At 65.3% G+C, this 24,146-nt stretch overlaps 2 protein-coding genes across 3 annotated transcripts in view; one reads left to right on the top strand and one right to left on the bottom strand.

The window, feature by feature from the left end:
- The first annotated feature begins 70 nt into the window (after nucleotides 1-70).
- On the top strand, nucleotides 71-14,228 carry CHLRE_04g214200v5 (uncharacterized protein). The gene is made up of 26 exons (XM_043061651.1): nucleotides 71-588; nucleotides 825-1,658; nucleotides 1,808-1,865; nucleotides 2,147-2,229; nucleotides 2,567-2,669; nucleotides 3,024-3,136; nucleotides 3,279-3,537; nucleotides 3,727-3,823; nucleotides 4,345-4,402; nucleotides 4,692-4,998; nucleotides 5,177-5,302; nucleotides 5,780-5,858; nucleotides 6,089-6,212; nucleotides 6,448-6,574; nucleotides 6,978-7,120; nucleotides 7,355-7,431; nucleotides 7,640-7,749; nucleotides 7,898-7,947; nucleotides 8,273-8,321; nucleotides 8,577-9,631; nucleotides 9,920-9,978; nucleotides 10,203-10,321; nucleotides 10,538-11,593; nucleotides 11,896-12,489; nucleotides 12,746-12,844; nucleotides 13,233-14,228. Exons 2-26 carry the CDS (start codon nucleotides 850-852, stop codon nucleotides 13,596-13,598), a joined length of 6,120 nt encoding a protein of 2,039 aa, XP_042925129.1. The 5' UTR covers nucleotides 71-588; nucleotides 825-849; the 3' UTR covers nucleotides 13,599-14,228.
- Nucleotides 14,229-14,488: 260 nt separating this feature from the next.
- CHLRE_04g214250v5 (uncharacterized protein) overlaps nucleotides 14,489-24,146 on the bottom strand; it is a 13,852-nt gene continuing 4,194 nt past the window's right edge. For both annotated transcript variants that reach the window (XM_043061653.1, XM_043061654.1), the window contains 17 exons: nucleotides 23,827-23,961; nucleotides 23,144-23,329; nucleotides 22,637-22,740; nucleotides 22,287-22,406; nucleotides 21,785-21,893; nucleotides 21,130-21,299; nucleotides 20,307-20,373; nucleotides 19,907-20,182; nucleotides 19,410-19,490; nucleotides 18,791-18,906; nucleotides 18,278-18,529; nucleotides 17,957-18,020; nucleotides 17,641-17,783; nucleotides 17,080-17,170; nucleotides 16,648-16,760; nucleotides 15,971-16,037; nucleotides 14,489-15,595 (listed from right to left, as the gene is read on the bottom strand). In XM_043061653.1, coding sequence (XP_042925128.1) covers nucleotides 15,449-15,595; nucleotides 15,971-16,037; nucleotides 16,648-16,760; nucleotides 17,080-17,170; nucleotides 17,641-17,783; nucleotides 17,957-18,020; nucleotides 18,278-18,529; nucleotides 18,791-18,906; nucleotides 19,410-19,490; nucleotides 19,907-20,182; nucleotides 20,307-20,373; nucleotides 21,130-21,299; nucleotides 21,785-21,893; nucleotides 22,287-22,406; nucleotides 22,637-22,740; nucleotides 23,144-23,329; nucleotides 23,827-23,961 — 2,241 coding nt within the window. In that variant the 3' untranslated portion in view covers nucleotides 14,489-15,448. The remainder of the gene's footprint in view (nucleotides 15,596-15,970; nucleotides 16,038-16,647; nucleotides 16,761-17,079; nucleotides 17,171-17,640; nucleotides 17,784-17,956; nucleotides 18,021-18,277; nucleotides 18,530-18,790; nucleotides 18,907-19,409; nucleotides 19,491-19,906; nucleotides 20,183-20,306; nucleotides 20,374-21,129; nucleotides 21,300-21,784; nucleotides 21,894-22,286; nucleotides 22,407-22,636; nucleotides 22,741-23,143; nucleotides 23,330-23,826; nucleotides 23,962-24,146) is intronic.

Below are 24,146 nucleotides of genomic sequence, written 5' to 3'. Positions count from 1 at the left end.
TTCATATTTTATCAGCCCGTCGCATGATCCTAGGATTCGTGGGTTCGCAAACTGTCGACCTGTCTCGACGCAAACAAGGGCCGCATAGCTCGTCACAGTATTACAGTTTGTGCTGATCATTGCTTGGAGCATGCGGGAGCAGACACGGTCTGGAATGGCTGACTTTCGCACAGACTTCCAGCCCGACCCGTTTTCCTCCATTCGCTCGCATGCTTGGTTTGTTTAATCAGTTTGCACTGCTGCTCAGTTGAGTTCGTGCCATGGTTCGCGGTTACTTTCGCACTGCTGGCTCCACCAGGGCGACCAGACCGCATGAAGTTCGCTTAGCGCGCAGCTGCTAAAATCCATGTAGCCATATGCCAGAGAATGCGATACCTTGCGCTCTGCGGGCAAGCCAAATGCTAGTTCCGGACGCTGCTGGATCTTAAACGTTCTTGTCGTCGATGAGCCATTTTGAGAGCGTATTTTGAGGCTGCTACCAGATAGCCATATGCACCATCAACAGATCATAGGCTCCTATCTTTTCGATTTTAGGAAGGCTGCGCCGCACGGGGCGTGAGAGCAACCTGCGCTGCTCGCTTGCTGCACGTGAGTAGCTGCCTAAAACATTGCTGTCTACGCATAGTTACCTCGCATAGCGCTTGCACTTGTGTTGGCAGCGACAAGACGCCCGTTGGCGCGGTTCATGCCTGACCGGTTTTGCGGGCGCGCGTTGTTATCGGCTCATTCACTGTGCCATTTGCATTGTGTGCTTGGGCCCGCCTCGATGATGCACGGCCGCCTGACGTTTGTGACGCGCAATGTCGCGCTTCAACTCGCCTCAGGCACGGCGGGCGCGCGTTGTGAGGCATGCCCACAAACATATGGCCATTTCTGGCCAATACAGCCGCTTCACAAGCCGCGTCTGCCTCGGCGAGCCCGAGTGCCCCAACCGCCGCTGCGGAGCCAGCTGGGAACCTGGCGGGGCCAGGCGGCCCCCAGGGCCCCACAGCCGACGATGCCTCGGCGCCATCTTCACCAACCGCTGCCGCTACGCCTGCCCATCCTGCTCTTTCCCAGGATGACCCGCAGACTACTGCCACTGCCCCAAGTGGCGTGACAGCACCAAGCAGCCCTGACGGCGCCACAGCAACGCCGACCAGCAGCAGCGCCGGCGACGATCCGGTCGATGCATGCATCGTTGCCATAGCGCCGGCGGGCCTTGGCTCCGGCGCCACTGAAGCCTCCAGCTCTCCTAACGTTGTGAAGGAGCTGCCAGCTGACCCAAAGCCCCGCGGTGCCGTCAATGCTACCCCCAGTAGCAGCGCCGGCGACGGCACTGGTGGGCGCGCCGCTGGCAGCGTTGGTGATGTGGATATCACCCACGCAGCAGACGGTGCTGTTGCGAACGTAACCAGGCCCCTGCGCGCTCGCGGCGATGACGCCGTTAAGCCACAGCCTGAGGCGCAGTCATCCCAGCAGCTCAAGCCGCAGCCCTCTGTGCTACAGCGCGTGCGGTCCCGGGGCGCGGGGACCATTCCCGGCAGCGGCGCAGGCGGCTGGGACAGTGAGGGGTGCGTGTTCGTGGAGAACGCGCTGCTGGATTCGTACAGCTGGCACGGCATCAAGAAGCTGTACGCGTACGGCATCTTCTTCATCATCACTTTCCTGGCTGTGTGGTGAGTGTCGCAACGGGGCGGGTAGGGGTGCGATGATGGGACGATGGAGTGGATGTACAAAGCGCAGTGCTTACTAGGCCCGACGGCCACACCTGCACGTACGCCTTTCCGACTGTGTGCCGCGCCTTCCGCCGCCAAACTGGATTCAGGTTCCAAACCGAGACCGGCGCCACGGCCTTCAAGAGCAGCGTCATTGCATCCTTCGCGGTGAGGGTGCCGAGGATGCTCCCTGAGGGGGGTGGTAGGGGGGCGGCGTGTTTACTGCATTCAAGAAGGGGGCGGGGCGGGGTGGAGCGGCTGCTGTCTACCGTATGTGAAGATGATCGCGAGCAAGGACCAAATGCAGCTTTGCCTGTGCCGATTTTGTTGACTCGCGACGGGGCTGTGTTCCCGGTCCCTTATTGCCGCCGTCCGCACGCTCACAATCACAATTGCTTCCTCCTGCTTCCCACCTCCCATTCGCCCACACCTCATGGCCATGCGCGCAGTCCTACGACACGGGTAACGCCTGGGAGTCCTCCAACCTCAACGGTGTGGGCTCCACCTCCGAAGCCTTCGAGTACATGATCCAGTGAGTGTTGTTAATTAAACTGCCGCTGTACGACACAGCGAGGCGCCTGTGTTAGTTTGATGGCGAGCACCACGCGTGCGCGTGCACGTACACGTTCATACATGGCGCGTTACACGCGTGCCTACCTGGCAGTAGCAAGGCGCCTCGTCCGGCCCACCCTCCCTCGCCGCTCAGCTGTCTTACCTCCATGCCCCCACCTCTTCTTCAAACATTGGTCTGCCATTTATTTAATCTGGCATGAAAAACTCAGTACAGCCGCACTAAGCAGGAAAGAACGCGCCATCAACGCATAACGCGCCATCAACGCCGTAACGGCACCGCTCCGCTTTCCGAGCAGGTACCTGCAGAACGCGCTGCGCAGCTCCGGCGAGGTGGCGCCCGAGGCCGGCAGCTTCCTGTACCTGGGCGACTTCGCGCACGTGACCTATGCGCAGCTGGAGGTAGGCAGGCTAGGAGGAGGAGGAGGTGGGGGCGGGAGCGAAGGAGGTAGGCAGCAGGCGAGGAGGAGGTGGGGGCGGGAGCGAAGGAGGTGGGGGCGGGAGCGAGGAGGAGGAGGTGGGGGCGGGAGCGAGGAGGGGGCGGCGGGTAGGCGGAGGGGTAGGCGGAGGGGTAGGGGGCGGGGGTGGGGCAAGACTGGACTTGTCACACGCGCCCACCGGCCTCCAAACTCCACACACGTACGGCAGCGTGTGTGCCACGCGCATGCATGTCCTTGCTTGGCAGTGAATGAATCCGCGCAACGAACCGTGCGGTAAACGCCATATTCGTACACGCCGTTTATTTCGTTCGTGCAGATCAAGTTTGCAAGCACCTGCCCCTCTGCGGACGCCAAGAGCAGAGTGCGTGAGACTATGCAGAAGCTGCGCGGTAGCCTCACGCCGCTGCTCGATGACACCAACCTGAGGAGGTGGGTGCATTGATCGTGTGCGGCACCGAAGCGAGGGCCACGGCCAAGTGCCTCGCCGTCACGTGCCTTGTACCGGGAGCTTGCGTGGCACCTGCACGCTTTGTGCAGAACGATTGAGAGTGTCTGTAACTTGTCTTCACAGGTACACGCTGGGAGGCGCTGCGGCGGGCGGTGGCGGCGTGTCTGATCTGCCCACAACCGTGCCGCTGCTGGGCGTGAAGCAGCAGCTGCCCACCTCACAGCTCACGTCCGGGATCCTGGATCTTGCGGACAATTGCGTGGATCTGTCGCCACGAACCCTGGTCGTGGATCCTGCCGACGGCCCCGAGGACCCGCTGACCAACAACATCCGCAACGTGTTGTTCAACAGTCGGTACAGTCAGGAGCTGTCAGACTTCGAGGTAGGTGACAACGGGGGCTTGCAAAATCCATGTGGGTTGGAAGTCATGTACGCCAGGTCCCCACATGTATTGGACGGGGTCAGGTGCCACGCGTGACCACGTTTCTTTATTGCCTGCTACCACCTCCCTCCTCGCCTCCCTCCAACCCACGCTACCCACCCACGCTAACTACCCACGCTATCTACCTAGGTGGACTACTACTCGTTCCTGGACCTGGTGGGACGGCTCACGCGCAAGGAAGGGCCGGGCAGCGGCGGCGCGCAGCCGTACGACTACTACGAGGACGGTGCGTGGGGGTTGGGGGAGAGTGTGTGTGTAGGGACGGTGCGTGGGGGTTGGGGGAGCGTGTGTGTGTAGGGACGGTGCGTGGGGTTTGGGGGAGAGTGTGTGTGTAGGGACGGTGCGTGGGGTTTGGGGGAGCATGTGTGTGTAGGGACGGTGCGTGGGGTTTGGGGGAGCGTGTGTGTGTAGGGACGGTGCGTGGGGTTTGGGGGAGCGTGTGTGTGAAGGGGTCAGGGGAAAAGGGCAGCTAGCTAGCTAGCTGGGGCGAGCATGCTGCAGCGGAGGGAGGTCAGGGAGTGGTGCGAGCGCGGCGTGTGTGTGGCTTGGGTGGTGGCAATACGCCGGTAGTCCAGCTCTGGGTCAAGCGTGGCTGTATGTGGTGCACGAGCGGACCCGGTTCGTTGCCTAGTCCTATAACAAGTTAACAAGACGTGTCGTTTCCAGCTTTACATGGGCGCACGGAAAGGATGTGTGCTGGTGGTGGCAGGACAGTCAGGTGCCACGCGCCCCTTGCGACGTGCGCAGGTTCGGGAGTTTTGGACCTGCCGCCGGATGGCAAGACATGTGCCGCCGGCTACATTCGGTGCGTGTGTGAGGGCGCAAGCCTACTGCTGGGACTCACTGCTGCTACCGCGGCACAGCAGCGCCGCCTTGCACCTTGCTTGCTGCTGGGCTGGCTGGCGCAAAGCAGGAGTCCTGGAGCTCGCCTAGCGCTACCTGCGGTTTCGTACGCCCATGCTAGCCCCTTGCCCCTTGCCCCTTGCCCCTTGCTTGCTTGCTGGCCGCGTGTGTGCACACCTGTCCTCCTAGTTCCTACCCAGGCACCCACCAGCCATCCCCAAAAGCTGCCTTTCCCCTGTGTACTCGCACAGGCGCTGCGCCCCCATCGCGGGCGGCGGCGGCGGCGGGGGAGGCGGCGGCGGCGGCGGCGGATCGGAGCAGCAGGCGGGTGCCGCTGGCAGCGCTTGCTTTTGCGCGCACCCGGAGACGGGCCTGCCGCGCACACTGCGGGCCTACATGCAGGAGGACGCGGTGAAAGGCTACAGCGCCCCCGGCAGCGGCGGGGCGGCCGCGAAGGCGCCGCGCATTTTCCGGCGGGATGCCAAGAACCGGGCGGTGGTGGAGCTGGTGCGGCTGTGGCCGGACTTTGCGGGCAAGGTCAGCCTGGAGGAGATGAAGGTGAGCGCCGGGGGTGGGGAGATGACGTGTGTGCGTGGTGTGGAGCGCGGGACGGGTACGTGCGTGGCGGCTGAGGGCTGTACGTGTTTGCTAGGCGGGCAGGGCTTACATGTTTGGTCATGCGCGGGGAAGATCCCCCACGTGCTGCCCTGCCTTTCGCCTCGACCTGTGACCTCAGGAGTCTCTGGCCTACCTACTGGGATCCTGCCGCGGCGTGGTGGGCAAGTACGCGACGCAGGTGCAGCTGGGGCTGCACGCACACGACCGCCGCAACAACGACAGCAACGTGCTGTTCTACATGGAGGTGAGGGGCGGGGGGCGTCGGGTCGGGGGGCGTCGGGTCCGGGGGGAGGGATGGAGGAAGCAGTGGAGGCGAAAGAGGCGGGATAAGCTGGGTATGGGCGTTCAGGGTATGGCATGCATGCCAGTGAGCGGATACCGTGAATCTCACCCTCCATACTGTTGGTTGTAGTCTTAGTGCAAAATACAAGACTCTGGCGCCTGTGCTCTTACCGTATGGGGGTTCCTTTGTTCCCTAGGGGCATTGATAGCAGCTTTGCAAACCCATACAACCGGCGGGCGTGAAGCCGAATGACTGACTGCATTGGACAATGTCCCCTCTTTGGCTTATCTCGTTGACAACATTGATGATGCACCAGGGTGGGAGTCTACTGACATTATGGAGCTGAATGCCTCCAGCGCAGGCCGACCTGACCGTGCTAGGGCTGGCTAGTGCTCGATAGTCTTTCACCCCCCAGTGCTCGCCTCTCGACTCACACAGGCCACACGCGACTCGAACCGCGGCCGTCTGGAAACGCGGACGCTGTCGCTCACATACAACCTCAACTGGCGCCCTGCGGGTGCGTGTGTGTCTGAGGGCCTGCGTGCAGAAATGGAGGCGCTTGCAAAGGCGTTGCACGCGTCACGCATCCATTCCCGTGTCCCACCGCAGCCCAGGAGCGCACATCAAACCCACTGTGCTGCCCTTTCCTGTCCTGTACCGCTTTCCCAATCACTTTGCAACCCCATTAACTTCATATCTTGCAAACACCACAAATGCTTGCTTCTTCTCCACACCTACCACCACCAGGCAACTTCTTCATGGCGATGGTCATCTTCGCCTCAATCGCCGACATCGTGGCCACAGTGCACGCGGTGCTGCTGGCGCGGCAGCAGGGACGTGGGCTGTGGGCCTACATCGTTTCGGGATCCAGGTGCGTGATGGGCGTGCCTGTCTGGGCCGGGGGTTACTAGCGCTTGGGCGACTTTCATGAGTACTTGGGAACTTCCTTGGGCACGCGTTGCAACCTTCTGCTTCACTTCTCACTAATCCCCACGGACGGGCTGCTTACCGTGTTGACAGCCACCATCACCACCACAACCACAACCTCAACCACCACAACCATAACCACCACAACCACGACCACCACCACCCAACCACCACCCCAGGCACCCCTTCACGTGGCACGGCATGGACATCCTGCACCAGCTGACCATGGTGGCGTGGATCTGCATCTGGCTGCACCTGCACGCCGTCACCCGCGCCGCCATGGCCAGCTACCCGCAGAGCGCAAAGGTGCGTAACTGCGTACGTTGGCTGGGGTCGGAAGGAGCAGGCCGGGCCCGGTGTTTGCGAGGGGTCGGCGGGAGCAGGCCGGGCCCGGTGTTGGCGGGAGGTCGGAAGGAGCAGGCCGGGCCCGGTGTTTGCGAGGGGTCGGCGGGAGCAGGCCGGGCTCACCAGGGGGCCTATGAGTCCGAAGTGGGTGCCGTGCCGTGGAAGCGGGTGGTCGCGGATGGCGCGCGCTGGCACGCGTCTCGGCCCCGGCATGCCATGCTCGTTTGCTGCCCTCCCTTCCCTTCCCTCCCTATGCCATTCCCATCCCTTCCCATCCCTTCCCACCTCGTCCCGCAACCCCGATCCACAACAAAATTCGCTTCACCTACCGCCGCCCCTGGCTGCCTGCACCTGCTGCACGCAGGAGCTGGCCTCGCTGTCCTCCTCCGCGCAGCTGTTCACGGCGTGGCTGTACATGGGGCTGGCCATGTTCCTGATTGCGGGGCTGCGCAGCCTGAGGTACCTCAAGCACCACGACGGACTGCGCATCTTCTACACGCTCTTCAGGTGCGTCAGGGAGCGGGTGGTACGGGCAAGGATGGCATGGGTGGAGGCGGGCGCAGTCGCGGGCGGGGGAGGGCGCGGGGGGCGGGGGGGGGGTGCAAATACCAGCCCAAACTAAACCCGGGGGGGCCGTGTGGGCGCGCTTGGGAGAGAGGTCGCCGTTCGGTTGAGAAGCGTTGCGAAGCGGCTTGGGAGTTACGGCGGTGGCCGCCACGTGCTGCATACCGGTGCATGCAGGCTTGCCTATTACGACATCCTGGAGTTCGCGACCTTCGTGATCGGCATTGCGGTGCTGCTCGCCACAGCCATCTTCGGTGAGTAGCGCTTTAGAACGTGATGGCCTGATGTGGCGTATAATTCTGCGTGAGATTGAGGACTTGCGATCTGAAGGGTCTGGTGGAGGATACGGTCCCGTACACCAGCTGGCCGTACACGTGTGCCGCGCCACTGTCTTGCCTTCACCATTCTAACGCGCGCCAACCCGCCGCAATAATAGCTGCTCGCCCCGCGTTCGTATTTCAGGTGTCTTCATTATCTCCGGCGGCAACAGCGTGTTCACGGCGTTTGGGTCGGGCCTGTCCGCCCTGACACGCCTGTCCTTCGGCTTCTTGGATTACGACACATTCGTGAATGTGAGCCAGAGCCGGGCATATGCGTAGCAGGAGTGCGTAGCACAAGCGTGTCACAGGGATTAGTTCGCTAATCCGCCCCAACTAGTCCGCCTTCACCCGCTCGCCCCTGACGCCCGTGCGCCACCATCCGTGCCCAATCGACATGCAGAGCGGAAACGGCATGGGCTCCTACGGCGCCGCAGTGGTGGTGCTGTTCTGGTGAGGCCGTGTGCCATGCGTGCATGCAATGCCCACGGGCTCCTTCTCCTTGGCAGCATCACAGATTTACAGCGGGTACCGGGCGGGTGCAGGGGCCGTGCACAGTCACGGGAGGGTGCCGCGCAGGCGTGGGTCGCAGGCGACTGAACGAAACGCCTTTGTGCACGTGCACATGAAGCATGTGTGCCGCACAGCCGGCGGGTGCTGTGGGGCGGCTGCACGGAGGGGGGGGGGCTGGGCCCGGGTTTGACACGCATGCCATGCTGCCGCCCGCAAACCCCACCTCCTCCCACCACCGCCCTTCCCCTGTTCTACCTCTTCTCAGGGTGAGCGTGCTACTGCTGGTGCTGGTTGTGCAGAACACGCTGCTGGCGGTGAGTGGCGCGGGCAGCTGCAGACGTGCATGTTTGCGGCTGTGGGACAGTACCGTAGTGTGAGCAGGTGGGGCGTCGGCGGGGAGGGTGTGTGCTTGGGGTTGCACACACATGGCCTCGCGCTATCTACGTGCACCATGGCATTGCCGCCAAGAGTGCGCCTGTGTTCTCCGCAACGCCCGTCTCCCTCACCACCACGCGCACCCACCTCTGGCCCCGCGCCTGGCTCCACCCCACTGCCACCGCCGCCCACAGATCTTCACGCGCGCCTACGAGACGGCCAAGCAGGGCGCGGCGGCCAGCGGTGCCCAGGACTCCATCTTCCTGCTGCACGCGTTCTACGACTTCTGCTTCCTCCTCACCTACCGCGCCCGCAACTACTTGCTCACGCTCGTGTGGGCGCTGGTCACGGACCCGCTCGGTGTCACGTGCTACGACGCCCACCTACGCAAGCAGCAGGCGCGCGCGAAGGCCGCCAGTCCCGGCGAGAAGACGCAGGGCTCGGTGGGGACGACGGGCAGGGTAGCGGGTGCCGGTGAGGCGCAGGGGCGGCTGCCGGGGCCGGGCGGCAGCAGCGGAGCGGGCATGCAGCAATGGGTGTACTGGAGCCGGGCCTACGCGCTGCAGAACGGCGTGAGCGATGATGCCGTGTCGGATGCGGATGGCTTGGTCGTGGGCGGCTCGAGTGGTGGCGGCGCGCCTGCGGCTGGCGGCGCGGGTGCTACTGCTGGCCTGGGCGTGGGCACCGCCGCCAGCGGCACCAGCCCCGGCCAGCCGGAGCTCCAGCGCGCACAGACGTTCCGCATGGCCGGCGAGCAGGAGCAGCAGCAGCGGCTGGGCTCCATCCGGCGCTACCTGCGGCCGCAAGTGACGCAGAACGGCCGCCCGGGCCCGGGCTCCGCAGGCGGCGCGCAGCAGGCGCCTGTGGCGCTCACAGCTGCGTCGCACAGCGGTGACCTGGGTGCGGGTGCGGGCACGGGTGCGGGCCCAACCCCGTCCCCGCAGCCCTCCTTGCCTCTGTCGAGTCCCGCTGGCGCGGCCGACCCCGCCCAGCAACCCCCCCAGCCCCAACAGCCCCAACTCCAGCCCCAACAGCCCCTGCCCCAACTCCAGCCCCACCCCCAGCAGCCCCAGCCCCTGCCCCAGCCCGCGTCCAGAGCCGTCCCTGCCTGGCGCCTGGCGCTCTGGCGGGCGGGCTGGTACCTGTACGGCCTGCCGTACCGGCTGCGGCTGTACTGGGCGGAGGCGCACCTGCGCGACTTCGAGCTGCTGGCGGCGGGCGACGCCCGGAAGGCGGCGGCGCCCAGCAGGTGCGGTGGTGGTTATTAGGGTAGGGTAGGGTTGGTTTGGTTGAGGGGATTGGTGGGTCTGGTTGGGCAGGAGGAGAGGGTGGCGGCGCTCTGCAGGTAGGGTAGGGTTGAGGGTGGCGGCACCCAGCAGATGGGTTTGTTGCTTTGGGGGATTGGTGGGCTGGGGCTGGCGGGTTGGGGTTGGGGAGCAGGAGAGGGCGGGGGGGGGTCTGGTTGGCAAGGCCCTTAAGAAGGCCGCGGTGCTCTAATAATCATTCGTACTGTATCCGTTGCTTTCTGCCGCGGCAGGTTTGTGCAGCAGCAGCGCCAGAAGCTGCTCATCCTGAGCAAAGGCAGCACGCTGCGAGGTGGGTGCAGCCGTGCAGGGGGGCGGCTGCTTGGGGAATGAAGGGGCGGGAGCGAGGCGCGGCAGCCATCCGTCCGTTGCCCGTCCTCCGCCCACTTCCTCCTCTAGCTCTTCTAGCTCCCCTAGCTCCTCTAGCCCCTCTAGCTCCTCCACTTGGCTCGCTGCTCCTCTGCATTGGTCCCTGCCCGCTCAGCCCTTTGCCTGTCTTGCGATGCCGCATCGCAGACCCCACCCGCACCTTCTCCTTCACGCTGGCGCGCTGGCGCCTGGCCTCCAGCCCGCAAATGGCGGCGCTGGTCGCGTTCTTTGACGACGAGGCAATGAGCCGCCTCAACGTGCTGCCGGTGAGCGGGAAGAAACCTTGTGGAAGAACTGCATGCGGCATGAACGATAATTGGTGGCACTAGAGCCCCGTCGCTGTAAGCATGTCATTGATTGCTTTGGCCGGCTTGGCGATGTCAAGTAAAAGTCGACTGCAGGTTCCTTACAGGAGCAAGTGCATGCAGGGGTTCTTAGGAGCCTGACAGTACTGCCGCTCTTCACCCATCTCGGCACTTTAGGTTCACGCTGTGGAGGAGGCGCGGAGCGAGGCGGCCGCCGCCGCAGCAGCCGAGCTCGCAACGAGAGCGGCAAACAAGCCAATCGCCTTGAGTTACTCAGTTGCCGCAACTCACCTGACACCGGGCACCGCGGCTGGAGGACGTGACGGGGCGGACCCGGCGCCTGGCGGCAGCAGCCCCGCCGGCGGCGGCAGCAGCACCGGTGGCGGCGTGGGCCTGCTTTCTGAGGGCTCCAACAAGGCCCTGCGGCCGGCGCCTGTGCTGGCCGTGCTTGCGGAGGAGCCGGAGGATTTGGATGACAGCACAGCTGGTGACGGCGGCGGCAACGGCAGCGGTCACCGCGCCGGCTCCGCCGCCGCAGGCAACAATGAGGCGGCGCCGCCGCCGCCGCCACTGACCGCGGCGGCGGCCAGGCACCAGGCGAGCCCTTTTGCAACTACCGAGCCGCCGGCGGCGGCACTGCTGGCGATTGAGGCGGCCGGCAAGGTCCCGCGCTTGAGCTCCGGCGGCGGCGCCAAGGAGGGCGGCGGTGCGGCTCGCGGCGGCGGCGGCGCGGCGGAGGAGGGCCAGCCGCCGGAGGAGGAGGAGGCGGACCTGGCGGACCTGGAGGACGCGGAGGCGGTGTACAGCATGTGGCGCCTGAGGTTCAGGGGCAGCGGTGGTGGTGGCGGCGGCGGCGGCGGCGGTGGCGGCGGCGGCGGCGGCGGCGGCGGCGGCCGCCTTGCGCCGATGGGAAGCAGCAACGTCGCGGCCGCCGCCGCTGGTGGCGGCAGCGGTGCGGCTGCGCAGTGGGGCCCGGTGCGGCTGCTGCCTCAGCTGCAGACCTTCTCCTCGCGGCCCAAGAAGGCGTCGGCGCGCACCTCCGCGCCCGTCAAGGTAGCGCCGGCGACACCGCCGCCGCCCTCCTCGCCGCCGCCGCCGCCCGGCAAGGGCGCCGCGCCCGCGGCGGCGCCGCTGCATGCGGCACACGTGCACCCGATGGAGGATGAGGTGGCGGACCCAGACCGGGCGTCGGTGGTGCTGCTTGACACAGTGGAGCTCAAATTTTACGTGGAGGTGGGCTTGGGCTTACTTGGCCTGCGTGTGCGGCGGCCTGGGGTGTGCTCTGTGTCTTTGCTGGGGCGTGCGTTGTGTCTTTGCTGGGGCGTGCGTTGTGTCTTTGCTCGGGTGTGCGCTGTTGGAGCGTGACAGGGTGCGGGTGTGGGTCAACCGAGGCAGGGTGCATGTCATGCACTTGCCCACCGGCCCTCCGGTCACGTGCTGCGACCCCACGCACACGTTAAGTTCCCATGTACATTCGTACGCACTTACAATCTCGTAATGCACGCGTGGGTTCCCCCCTCCCCGCGCACGGACAGGCCTACGAGGCGGAGGTGATGCGGCTGCTGGTGGAGGGGCCGTGCCGCGCGGGCCTGGCGCTGCAGGCGCAGGTGGAGCGCGCGTGGCAGCGCTGCTGGGACTACAAGCAGCAGCACTTTGGCCGCCCCCGCGCCAGTGCCGCCGCCGCCGCGGCTGCGTACGGGGGCGCGGTTGCCCCCGCGCCGCCGCTGGCGCCCGCTGACCCGGCTCCGGTTGCCGATGATGGCAGTGGCGCGGGCGGCAAGGGTTCGTCGCCGCCGCCCTCGCCGTCGCCGGGCCCGGGGCCGCAGCCGTCACCGGGGCCGGAGCAGCAGCAGCAGCAGCAGCAGCAGACGCAGACGCAGACGCAGACGCAGCAGCAGACGCAGCAGACGCAGCAGACGCAGCAGCCGCTGCAGACGCAGCAGCAGGCTTCGCCTGTGGTTGCGGGGTGGCGGCAGCGGCTGTCGAGCTGGTGGAGGCGGAGCTGGTGCGGGCGGGCGGCCACGCTGTCGGGGCTGTGGTGCAGGGCCGTGTTCATGACCACCCGGCCCAACCCCTTCTGGCCCTTCCTGGCAAGCTCGCTGGACGGACACGATGAGAACCTGAAGAAGGTGGGCAGGGCGGCGCGGCATGAGTTCAAGCTCGGCTCTGAGTTCAGGCATAAGTTCAAGCTGGCTTGATTCTGTTCAGCTGCAGCCCCTTCTCTTCCAGCTGCAGCCAGCTGCATCTCCGAATGGGACGCGTCGTGGCATGCCCATTGCATGTCCGTAATGAGTGTCTCGCGCCCTCACCGGCCCCTTTCTTCCCCTCCCCACTCACCTCCTCGCCACCCCTCCCCCCACCCTTCCCTCTCCTCCTGCCTCTCAGCTGGTGCGTGCGCTGGTGGCGGTGTACGGCCCCATGGCACCGCGCATCAGCGAGCGCCAGCAGCGCGAGCTGGCGGAGCTGCGGGGCAGCCGAGCGCAGGTGCGTGTGTGTGTGTGTGTGTGTGTGTGTGTGTTTTGGGGGGGGAGGGTGTGTGTGGGGGGGGGTGGAGTGCGTGTGTGTGAGGGTGTGGGAGGGTGTGGGAGGGTGTGGGAGGGTGTGGGTGGGCGGAGGGTCGCGACGAGGCAGGTACCAGCGGCAGTAGCCCCCTTCGCAGGAACACGCCACGCGCCGTGCTGCTCATACATGCTGCCGAGGATGGTGGTGGTGATGGCAGTAGAGGGGAGGGTGCCTGGTGGTAGAGGGCAGGTGCCTGGGCGGTAGAGGGGAGGGTGCCTGGGCGCACACCGCCGTGCTCCCATTCCATCCTCTGCCCCACTGACGTGCACCATCGCCGGGCATGCCTCCGTCTTCATCCCGCGCGCCGCAGGTGCGCAGCATCCGCAAGCTGCTGCAGTCCAAGCAGCCGGGGCAGCAGCAGCTGCTGGCGCTGGGCCAGACGGGGCGCAGCGGCGTGCGGGGCGGCGTCGCGTCGGCGACGGACCCGCGCGCATTCCTGGTGCCGCGCGTGTCCTTCAAGCCCGAGGTGGCCTCCCCCGCGGCGGCACATGCGGCGGCCATGCCGTCGCCGGGCGGGTATCATCAGGGGCCGGGGCGTGAGGAGGGGGCGACGGTGGTGGATGTGGAGCGGCTGCTACGGGACGCGATGGAGAAGGCGCTGGCGGCCGCGCTGGCGGGGGGCGCGGCCGCGGGCTCCTCGGCGGCGGCGGCGGGTGCGGCGCGGCAGCAGGTGTAGCTAGCTAGCTAGCTAGCAGGCAGGTGTAGCAGGTGGCGGCAGGCGGTCCCTACTGGGCGTTGGGCATATGCAGCGTGCGCCGCGGTGAGGGATACTGCTTATGGTGTGGTGTATGGGTAAGGTATGGTAAGGTATCGTGTAGGACGCCGCCAGGCAGTGCGAAGTGCGCAGCAGCAGGTGCGTAAATCTGACGCTAGGACATCCTGGAGATAGAGGTCTAACGCACCATGGGAGGTTTGAGGCCCCGTGGTGCGCCATAGCCGGTAGGACACTGCTGGTGCAGGCGCGGGTGGTGCGGGGGCCCTTCAATTATTGTGCTTGGTGGCCTGAACTTGGATGAACTTGGATGAACTGTGATGCCGGCATGAGGCGGGGAAGGATTGTAACAGATATGATCATATGATATGCGCGGCGGTGGCTATACGGTAGTCTGGTGTGGACCTGGTGTGCCCTGCTCCTTGTGGGAGGAGTGGAGCGTCCTATGGGAGCCTTGCAATACTTGAGCTAGAGCAGGCCGACGGCGTTGCAGGCGGCGGCACGCCCCTGGGGTCCAGAGCAGGGTAGGTGATCGTTTTCCGGCACTGGCTCGTGAACTGCGTCAGCGGGTCCCTCTTGTAACCAATGCAATATCCAACGGCGGTGCTGCTGCATGTCTACGTCGTGTGTGCCGGGATTGGGCTACCGCAGTGTGGCCTGCCGGCCGGGGGCGGGGCTGCGCAGGTGTTTGGGTACGTAAGTGCGTGGGGCCGGTAGGCCGTTGTGCGGCAGGCTGGGCGACCTACAAAACGAGACGAACAAGTACGGCAGGCAGCGGCAGCGCTGCAGCGTGACGCACAAGCGATGCCTGCCACGCCTCTACTAGGTCAGTGAGACGAGTGAGGCACACAGCGGAAGAGATTTGGAGGTTTGCAACTCCGTCCCTGACTCGACTGCAACCGGGCAACTGCCTTCGCTCCCCGCACCCCACCTGCTGCTGTGGCGAATGTGGCCCCTGGCATCCTCTAGCCCAGCCCCCTCCAGACCCGTCCGCCCGTCGTCTCAGATAAACCTCATGACCTCGGCTGGCCCCTGCCTTAAGCAACAAAACTTGCATCGCGGCCACTTCCGCCCGCCTGTGGTGGCACCTCCCTCCATTTGGCCAATGCCACGGAGGCATGCATGCGCATCAGGTGATGATGATGCGCGTCCCTCGCTCGCGCCTCCCACGCTGCCAACCAGCCACACCATCCACCCAGCAGCAGTGCGCCGAAACGGTGCACCAACAACTCAACAACATTGCCGCCCCCATGTTCAACCGTACGCCAGCCCACTGTCTACAGTCTGTCAGACAGTCCCGTGCACGACGCCAAGCGTCGCAACACGTGTCCTGATCCGGACATCCGAACACATCCTGATACGTGGCCTGTGACTTTCCTTGTTCCTGTGCGCCTGTGCGTATCTACGCAGTCCCTTCCCTCCGCCTGTTGAACCTCCTCCTCCACCCGCGCAGCAAAATTCACACCGCCAAAACACAATACTGTACACTTGCGCATCAGCCATTCAGCCAAGTGCCATTACAATAGCCCTCACGGACCGGACCCAAATTGCCGCCCCTGCCCCTTCCATACGGAGACCTCCGAGCCAGCTCCTCCCCGCTCCGAACAACCAAGCTCTCTCCTCCAGCTCGCAGCTCTCTCCACCACCCGCGCAGCTGCTACTGCCCACACGCCAGCTACTGCGTGCTCCTCCATCCCCACCTGCCGCCTGTGCTCCTCCATCCACCCTGCCGCCTGTGCTCCTCCATCCCCCCTGCCGCCTGTCGGCCTGTGCCCCTCCGCCCCCAGCCGCCCTGCTGCTCCACAGCGCTCTCTCTACATGAAGTACAGCACGTTGGACAGGTTGCGGTGGATGCCGGCGAAGGTGGGCGGGGCGCTGGCGCCGCCCTCAGCCGCGCCCGCGCCGCGGCCGGCTCGGCTGCCGGACTCGGAGGCGCTGTCAGAGGCGGAGGAGGAGGCGGCCTGCGGAGTGGGTGGGAGGGGCGGGGTGGGTTTGGGTTGGGGAGGGGGCAAGGATGGCTGGAAAAGCGGTACAGGATGCGCTGAAGACTGCAGACAAAGTCGTTACCAGATGGGGACGAAGTGGGCGGGGTGGGGTTGGGGAGCAAGGTCAGCGGACGTGCCCGCAATGCCAACCTGCGTGCCACGTACCCACGCACCGGCGCAGCTCCCTCCCCACTGGTATGCTTGGGTGAGAAAGTGATAGTGTCTGGTGTTTGGGCACGAACTCAATCCCTGGCCCCTTGGTTTGACTCACTTTGGGCTGGTATTTACAACCCCTGTTGCCCCCTCCCATACCCTGCCCCCTCTGCTGCCCCCTGCCCCCCTCCCTCTCACCAGCAGTGTGCGGCCCCTGAAGGCGGCGCGGTCGGCGTAGTAGGCGGCCGGGCAGTAGCTGACCGACCTGAGAGGGGTTACATTCATGGTTATTTATGAAGTAAAGGCGTAGCCAGGTACAGTAGTATAGCAGGAGGGGGGAGGAGCGCAGAGGATGGGCGGAGCGGAGAGGCGGAAGGGCGCAGGGGCGGAGGGGACAGGTGTGCGACACGGCACAGCGGCCCTTTGGGCCCGTTGCAGTGTGGGGGCGCAGCTGAGCTAGTTCAGGGCTCACTCCGGAGCGAGGGCGCCGTGCCCTCGCGCCCCCTCGAGCACGCACCGTATGCTACGTTCCTGGTGCGTGGACGCTCCCCCTGCCAGCCAGGCCTGCCCAAGGCTCCCCGCGGCCGCCGTCCAGGCGGCGTCAAAGCCCCGACCGACCCGCAACCCCACCCCATCCTGCCCTCGCGCTAGCTCCAGTGTTGACGCACGGCCAACTGTCCCCGGCGTGTTCCCGCTGTGCCTCTGGAGGCTCCGCTGTGCCTCGGCAGTTTCATGCTTCATACAAACCGTTCGCATGAATGGCTGGGCCCCTCCCCCTCCTCCCCTCCTCTCCCGCCCCCCTTCCCCCTCCTCTCCCCCAGCTCCCCCTCCTCTCCCCCAGCTCCCCCCGCCCCCAGCCCTCTTCCCCTCCTCACTTGGTGGTGCGCTGGTAGAGGTAGCACAGCCAGTAGGTGAGCAGCTGCATGCCGTCGGCGCCGAACCCGATCTCGTCCACCAGCACGTGGTAGTGGGCGGGCTTGTTGGTGCCCTGTTGGGTTGGGGGTGGGGTGGTGGGGGTGGGGGTGGGGGTGGGGGTGGTGGTGGGGGTGGTGGTGGGGGTGGGGTTGCAGATACCAGCTAAAACTCTACTTCCTGCGGCCCCCCTGCTGCCCGCCCACCTCTCCCACACCCACACCCACACACGCCACCCACCCCCCTGGGAACTCGGTGCATTTCGGGGATGGGGACTGTTGTCGCGTGCCACTCCGTTGTCAAGCATAGGCTCTCACGCTCTACTCGCTCTACTGCATTGGGTTAGCTAGTTTGGGCTGGAATCTACAACCACCCCCACCCCATCCACCCCCCACCTGCAGTCCGGAGTGGCTGTTGAGGTAGAAGTCGAAGCCGTCCGGGGCGGTGATGCCACTGTCCACCACCGTGCCGGGGACCACGTTGCCCCTGGGGTAGGTGGGGAGGAGGTGGAGGTGGGGTTACATTCATGATTAATAAAGAAGTGAAGTGGTAGGCAGGTGCAGTCGCATAGTAGACGCGTTGTTACCGATGTCCGTGAAGTCCAGCGGCCAGCTCCAGCGCGTGGGGTGAGAAAGAGAGAGAGGAGAGCATGGGGCCCCGGTCGCATGCGTGTGTGTGTGTGTGTGTGTGTGTGTGTGTGTGTTTTAAAAAACGAAACGAAAGCCCGCCCAGACGACGCCGTGTGTGTGTATATGTGTGTAGCAGTGGCAAACCACTACGAAACACAACAGCTGCCACCCCAAGTGCCGCCCGACGCACCCACGTGACCCCATACCATACCAACAACACCTCTGCGCATAAGACTTCTCAACCAACCACCAACCATCTAACACCCATCCCTCCGCCCTTCACTTCTTAGTCACGGTAATCATGAATGCAAACCCCCCCTCACGCACTTGGGGTCGGCCGACGCGCGGTCGTTGGGCAGCAGGCGGGTGTTGTGGCGCTTCTGCACCACCACGAAGGTGATGGCGGGCCGGTAGCCCTCCTCCAGCTCGCGGCAGGCGCGGCGCAGGGCCGTGAACTCCTCCGCTAGGACCTGGGCATTGAGGGGGTGGTGGTGTAAATACCGGGCCAAACTTAATCAGAGCAAACTCAACTACCGCCACTCCCACTCCCACTCCCACACCCACTGCACCGCCGGATCGCATTGCAACTACCGCACCTCACTGCCCCCATCCGCCCACCTGCACCCCACCCCACCCGCCCCACCTGCTCGAACTGGCCCTCCGACACGCCGTCGCGGTACATGACCAGCCGCTGCGGCTTGACCTGCCTGTGGGCGTGCGTGTGTGTGTGTGTGTGTGTGTGTGCGCGCGTGTATGCGTGTGCGTGTGTGTGTGCGTGCGTGTGTGTGTGTGTGTGTGTGTGTGTGTGTGTGTGTGTGTGCGTGTGTGTGTGTGTGTTTGCGAAATGACTAGTCGTGGTGGGTTCTCGTTTGGGCGCCAGGGCACAGAACACCCTTCCCCTTCCCCCTCCCTTCCCCCTTCCTCCCTCCCTCCCCCCTCCCTTCCGCCCCCCCTCCCCCCTCACTTGTTTGCCCTGTAGAACTCCAGCAGCAGCTCCTTTGTGGCGCCGCACATGCCCGTGATCACCTCCTGGCGCCCCGCCTGCAGCAGCACGCGGCTGGCCCAGCGGCCCAGGCTGGCGTCCAGGCTGCCCACCACAGCCGCCACGGAGGGGTCGCGGCTGTCGGCGCGCGCGGCGGCGCCGGTGGGGTGCGTCACGTCGGCGCCCAACACCATGAAGGGCACGGAGCCCGCGCCGCCCAGCACGGGCATGTAGCTGTGGAGCGGGAGAGGAGGAGGGAGGGAAGATAGAGTTGGTAAACGGGTGTGTGGAGGGTTGTGTGCCCGAGCCCAATGAAGTAGGTCTCATTTAGTCGAGGACCCGTTAGATCCGGGGCATTTTCATAATCAACGTCATCCATCTCGCTCCGCCCTCCATGAACGGCTACCCCCCACCCACCCAGCCACCCACCAACCAACCCACCCGCCCACCCCGCCCTCCCCTCTGGCCCGCCTCCCCCTGCCCGCCCACGCTCACCGCAGTCCGCCGCTGAGCTGCACGTTGACCCCGCCCAGCTTGTTGTTAATCTTCATGGCCACGTTGGCGCAGTACTGCGGGCCGCCGCCCCTCTGCTCGCGGTAGCCCACACGCGCCTGGTTGGAGTGGTCGGTTTGGGGCAGGTGCAGGTGTGAGTGTGTGTGTGCGAGCGTGTGTGTGTGTGTGTGTGTGTGTGTGTGTGTGTGTGTGTGTGTGTGTGTGAGATGTGATCGCGGTCACGGCGGTTTCAGGCGGTTTCAGGCGGTTACGGGGGAGGTGCGGTGCGAATGTCCATGTCCATAGGATGGCCGCGGCTGGCTTGTGGTGGGGGCCCGTGGTGGGGGCCCACGTGCATGGCAGCGCCACACAGCCCCTGCCGAGTTGGTGGTTCCCTGCCTCCCCCCTGCCTCCCCCCATAAGTAATCGCTTCTCCCGCGCTCCACCTCCCGCGCTCCACCTCCTTCCAACCCCCACCTCCCTCCCTCCCCCTGCTTCCACCTTCAACCTGCTTCCACCTGCCACCTCCCCCCCCCGCTCCACCTTCCCCCTCCTCCCACCTCCCTCCACCTCCCTCCACCTTCCACCATCTTCTGCCCCTCACACCCCTTACTGCTCTCACCTTGCCCCCCACCACCACCTGGCTGGGTATGCCCAACTCGATGTCCGACACGCGCTTCACCTCCCGGTACTCGTCCGAGGGCTGGGCGGGGGAAAGGCGGGGGGGGGGGGGCGGGCAGGGGGGCGGGGGAGGGGGCGGGGTTACGTTCATCATCCAAGAAGGAGTAATGGCGCGGGCGAGGGCGGGAGTTGCATTCAACAAGTGGAGGCATAGCCAGGGGCGGGGGAGGGCGGGAGGGGCAGGATACAGGGTCAGGGAACGTGCTAGCGCGCCCAGGGCGCGGCGCATACATTGCGCTTGGGTCGCGTCGTTCGCCGACCGCCCGTGGGGCTACAGGCTTTTGATTACAACACACGGCGGTTTTAATGTCAGCGCCTCCATGCTCCTCCCCGCCCCCGCCGCCCCCGCCGCCTCACACACCCGCCTCCACCAGCCCCCCAGCCCCTCATCCCCCCCGGCATCCCCCGCTCCTGGTACACACACACACACACACACACCTTGACCGGCAGCACCACCAGCACCAGCTGCGCCGGCTTCTTGTACCGCGCCGCCGCCGCGTCTGCCGCCGCGCGCAGGGTCGCCTCGACGCCGCGGGCCCCGCCGCCGCGGCCTGCTGCGCCGCCGCCCGCCGCCGCGCCGCCGTACTCCACTGGCGGGCTGTCGTTGGAGCCCCGGGTCACGGGGCTGGCCACGCGCATGCCGCGGGTGATCATGGCCGAGCAGAGGTCCTCCAGGAATTTCCAGATGCTGTTGTCGCCGTCAAAGTCCACGTCCTGTGTTGGGTGTTTTGTGTATTGTGTGTGTGGGGGGGGCGGGGGGGCGCGCGCGCGCGATAGATACCAGCCTGCGTCCCTTTCCCCCACAGCCCACCGCCCCCGCCCGCCCGCCCCCACCCACCGCCTGGTTCATCATGACGGCCACGGCCCACGAGTCCAGTGCGCGTGCGTCCACAAACTTGACATTGCTGGGGAGTGGGAGTGTAGGGGTGTGCGTGTGTTTCCAGGGGGGGTGCGTGTGTGTGTGTGTGGGGGGGGGGTTGCAGGGATGTTTGGAAAAGCGGTACAGGATGCACTGAAGACTGCAGACGAAGTCGTTACCACATGAGCGGGGGGGGGGGTTACGGTACATTTATGAAGAAATAAGAAGTGCGGTCGTCGGGGTGGGGCGGGGTGGAGGCTGCAAAGATGGTTGGCAAGGGGGTACAACGGGCGACATGGACACACCCAGTTTTCGGGTCCCGCTAGCTGGCACACATGGCCAACTGACAGGCTCCCACTCTCTATGACACGTGTGACTCACAGGCTCGCACTCTGAAACACGTGAAACTGACATGATGAGTTGCGGACACACGCACACACACACACACACACACACACACACACACACACACACACACACACACACACACACACACACACACACACACACACACACACACACACACACACACACGCGGGCGGGAATCCGGGAATTAGGCGTGCTGGGTAAACGTTGTTTAGCGCGCCCAGGGTGCGGAGCATGGACGCATACAGGTGCATCGCGGGGTCAGGCCGAATGGTCGCCCGTGGGGTTCCAGGCTTATCGCGGGTAAGTATGACTACCTGGGTCACGACAGTCACGCGACGCTCGGTAAAATGGTGGGTATCGGTAAGTAACTCCGGCGTCGTCTGGGCGGGCTTTCGTTTCGTTTTTTTTAACACACACACGCACGCGCACTCACAGGGTGTTCCAGCTGCCCAGCGGCCCCGCGTCGAAGTCCTGTCGGTTGCCGTACTGCAGCACGGGGTTGGGCAGCACGCGCCCCTGCACCGGCAGCATGCCGGTGCCCAGCTTCAGGCCCCAGGACCGCTCAGTGCCGCCCGCAGCCAGAGCCTCGGCCACCCGCTTGGCCTGTGTGCGTTTAAGTGTGTGATGGTTACATTCAAAACACATGAGAAGAAGAGTTGTAGCCAGGCGCATTGGTACAGCAGGCGCGTCGTTAGGTGGGGTTGTAGTTACCAGCCGTAACCAAACCAATCCGAACAGGCAGTGGTGACAATGGAGGAGGTTATTGGAGGGGCGGGCCTGGGCGGGTTTCATCGGCCTTTGCTCGCACAGCCGCACAGGCGCTCAGTTGCCGTATCATATACGTTGCAGCCTGTGCCCGTGCCAATATGCCCGTGCAGCCCGTGCCAGCAGTGTGCGGCCCCTCGCAGCAAAATCGCTTCCGAAAGCATCCAAGCACCCAAGCACATCCACCCCACCCCCCACCCGCTGGTGCCCGTGCAGCACGCACATACACACACACGCACACACACACACACACACACACACACACACACACGCACGCACACGCACACACACACACACTCTCTCTCTCTCCCACCCAACCCCACCTGCTTGTTGCATGCCTCGGCCTTCACCGCCGGATCCTGTTTGGCGGCGGTGATCATGCCGGCCGACTGCGTGGCGTCCAGCTTCATGCGCCGCTGGCCAGCAACCACACTAGGAAGGGGGGGTGGGGGAGAGGGGAGGAGAGGGGGGTTAGAGGAAGGGGGAGGAGGGAGAGGGGGAGGGGGAGGGGACAGGGGGAGAGGGGAGAGGGCGGTGGGGAGAGGGCGGTGGGGAGAGGGGGAGAGAGGGGGGGGTCCAATGCATGGTAACGTGTGGCGAGAAGTCGTCGACAAGTCGTTGTACAGGGGCGAGAGAGCGAAGGGTTGCGTGCAGGGGTGGACGTGCGTGAAGGTACAGGTGGTGGCGCGTATGCACACACGCACACACACACACACACACACACACACACCCAGCCACCAGCCCACCCACCAGCCCACCCACCCACCCACCCCACACACACCCCCACCCCGCTCCCCCATCCCTCTCCCCCCCCCTCACGCTCACGTGCACAGCTCCAGCGGAATGTAGACTGCGCGGCGGCGGTCGCCCACGTTGGCGCAGGGCAGGCCGGGGTGGCGCAGCGGGCGGCCAGTGGAGCGGAAGTACTCGGCCACTGACATCTCACTGGGGGGGGGGGGAGCGGGGGGAGGGGGCGGGGTGTGGGGCGTGTGTGTGTGTGTGGGTGGGTGGGTGTGGGTGTAAGGTTTGGGGGGTGGGTGTGGGGTTTGGGGTAAGGGCCTGTGTGGGTGGGGCCCGCCACACACCAGGCCCCCGCACGCACGCACGCATTCCCCCACACCCACCATTCGTTCCACATTTGTTCCACACCACACTCACGCCGCCCGCCCTCTCACCGCCCCTCCTTCTCGTTCATGAACATGGTGCGGTCTGCTCCCTGCTCGCTCAGCCCCGTCAGCATCTTGCGCCGAGCGCGGCCGCCGGGCATGGGGAACTCCACCTGAGGGAGGGGAGGGGAGATGGGAGGTGGGGGGAAGGGTGTGTGTGTGTGTGTTATGTGTGCGTGTGCGCGTGAGCGTTCAAAGCCTCCCGGCCTGCCACACTCTATCCCCCCCTCACACCCTCAGCCCCACGCTCTCCATGTGTACGGCTTATCACCCCAAAACCCCGTCCCCTCCATCCCCCCGGCCCCCGCAAAAAACAAACACACACACACACACACACAAACACACACACACACACATAACATCCGTAAACCGTCGCTTTGGTGCATCGCATACACTGTCTTTGCGCAATGTTTTCCTTGTGCTCTTTAACACACACACACACACACGCACACGCACACACGCACACACATACACACACACACACACACACACACACACACACACACACACACACACCTTGAACCCCACCAGCGACCTGGCAGCCGCCCTCAGCCGGCGTGGGTCGGCCGCCGCCAGTTGCGCCGGGCCGCCGCGCACGCCCGCGCCCTCCGCCAGCAGCTCGGGCAGCGGGCGGGCGGACATGAAGGCTGCGAAGGAGGAGTCCAGGTTGAGCATGAGGCCGGCCTGGACCGCCTTGAAGGACTGCGGGGGTGGGGGTGGGGGTTCAAGGTGGGGGTTTCAAAGGTGTGGGGCTCAAGGTGTGTGTGTATGTGTGTGGGGGGGCGCGCGTGTGTGTGAGTGTGTGTATGTGTGTGTGTGGGGGGGGGGGAGGGGGGGCGTGTGTGTGGGGTGGTTTGGGTGTTGGGTTACATTCATGTTTATCCAAGGCGCAGGCCGCCGGCACGTCCGCACACGATGGGAGCGCCGGCAAGGTGCGTGGCGCCGGTATCAGCATTGTTACGGTTTACGGGCTTGCGCCTGCAAAGGCGCTCCGGCTCAAGGCATATGCGGATATGATGTATTGGCCTCTCTTCGAGCTCTCCTCGTGCTCCTACGTTTGGGCTGGGCTGAATTTTCAATGACCCGCTCCCACTCCTATCCCCCTGTCCGCCCCCTACAGTCCGCCCCCCTATAGTCCGCCCCCCTACAGTCCTCCCCCCCTCCCCCAGCCCCTCCCCCCCCTGCTCTCTCCCCCTCACCTGCTGGAATCCACTCCACACCTCTGCGCCGCCCCCCAGCGGCATCACCCCCTCCCCGCCGTAGTAGAAGCCGCGGCCCACCACGGTGCAGCGCGGGTCGATCGCGAAGGCGTGCCGGATCACAATGTCCAGCACCTGCGGGGAGGGAGGGGGAAGTGGGGGCAGCGTGTGTGGGGGGGGGGGGGGGAGGGAGGGGGACCAAATCATACAAGCGAATTGTAAGACCCCAACCAAAATGGTTCTGGGCAGTGATTTGCAGGCAGGGAAGGAAAGGGCCCGAGTGCTCCTGCTCAGCCTAATCACCACGAACCCCCCCCCCC

Source organism: Chlamydomonas reinhardtii, chromosome 4, assembly GCF_000002595.2.
Source record: "Chlamydomonas reinhardtii strain CC-503 cw92 mt+ chromosome 4, whole genome shotgun sequence".
Lineage (NCBI taxonomy): Eukaryota > Viridiplantae > Chlorophyta > Chlorophyceae > Chlamydomonadales > Chlamydomonadaceae > Chlamydomonas > Chlamydomonas reinhardtii.
This window is presented reverse-complemented; position numbering and strand designations above follow the sequence as displayed.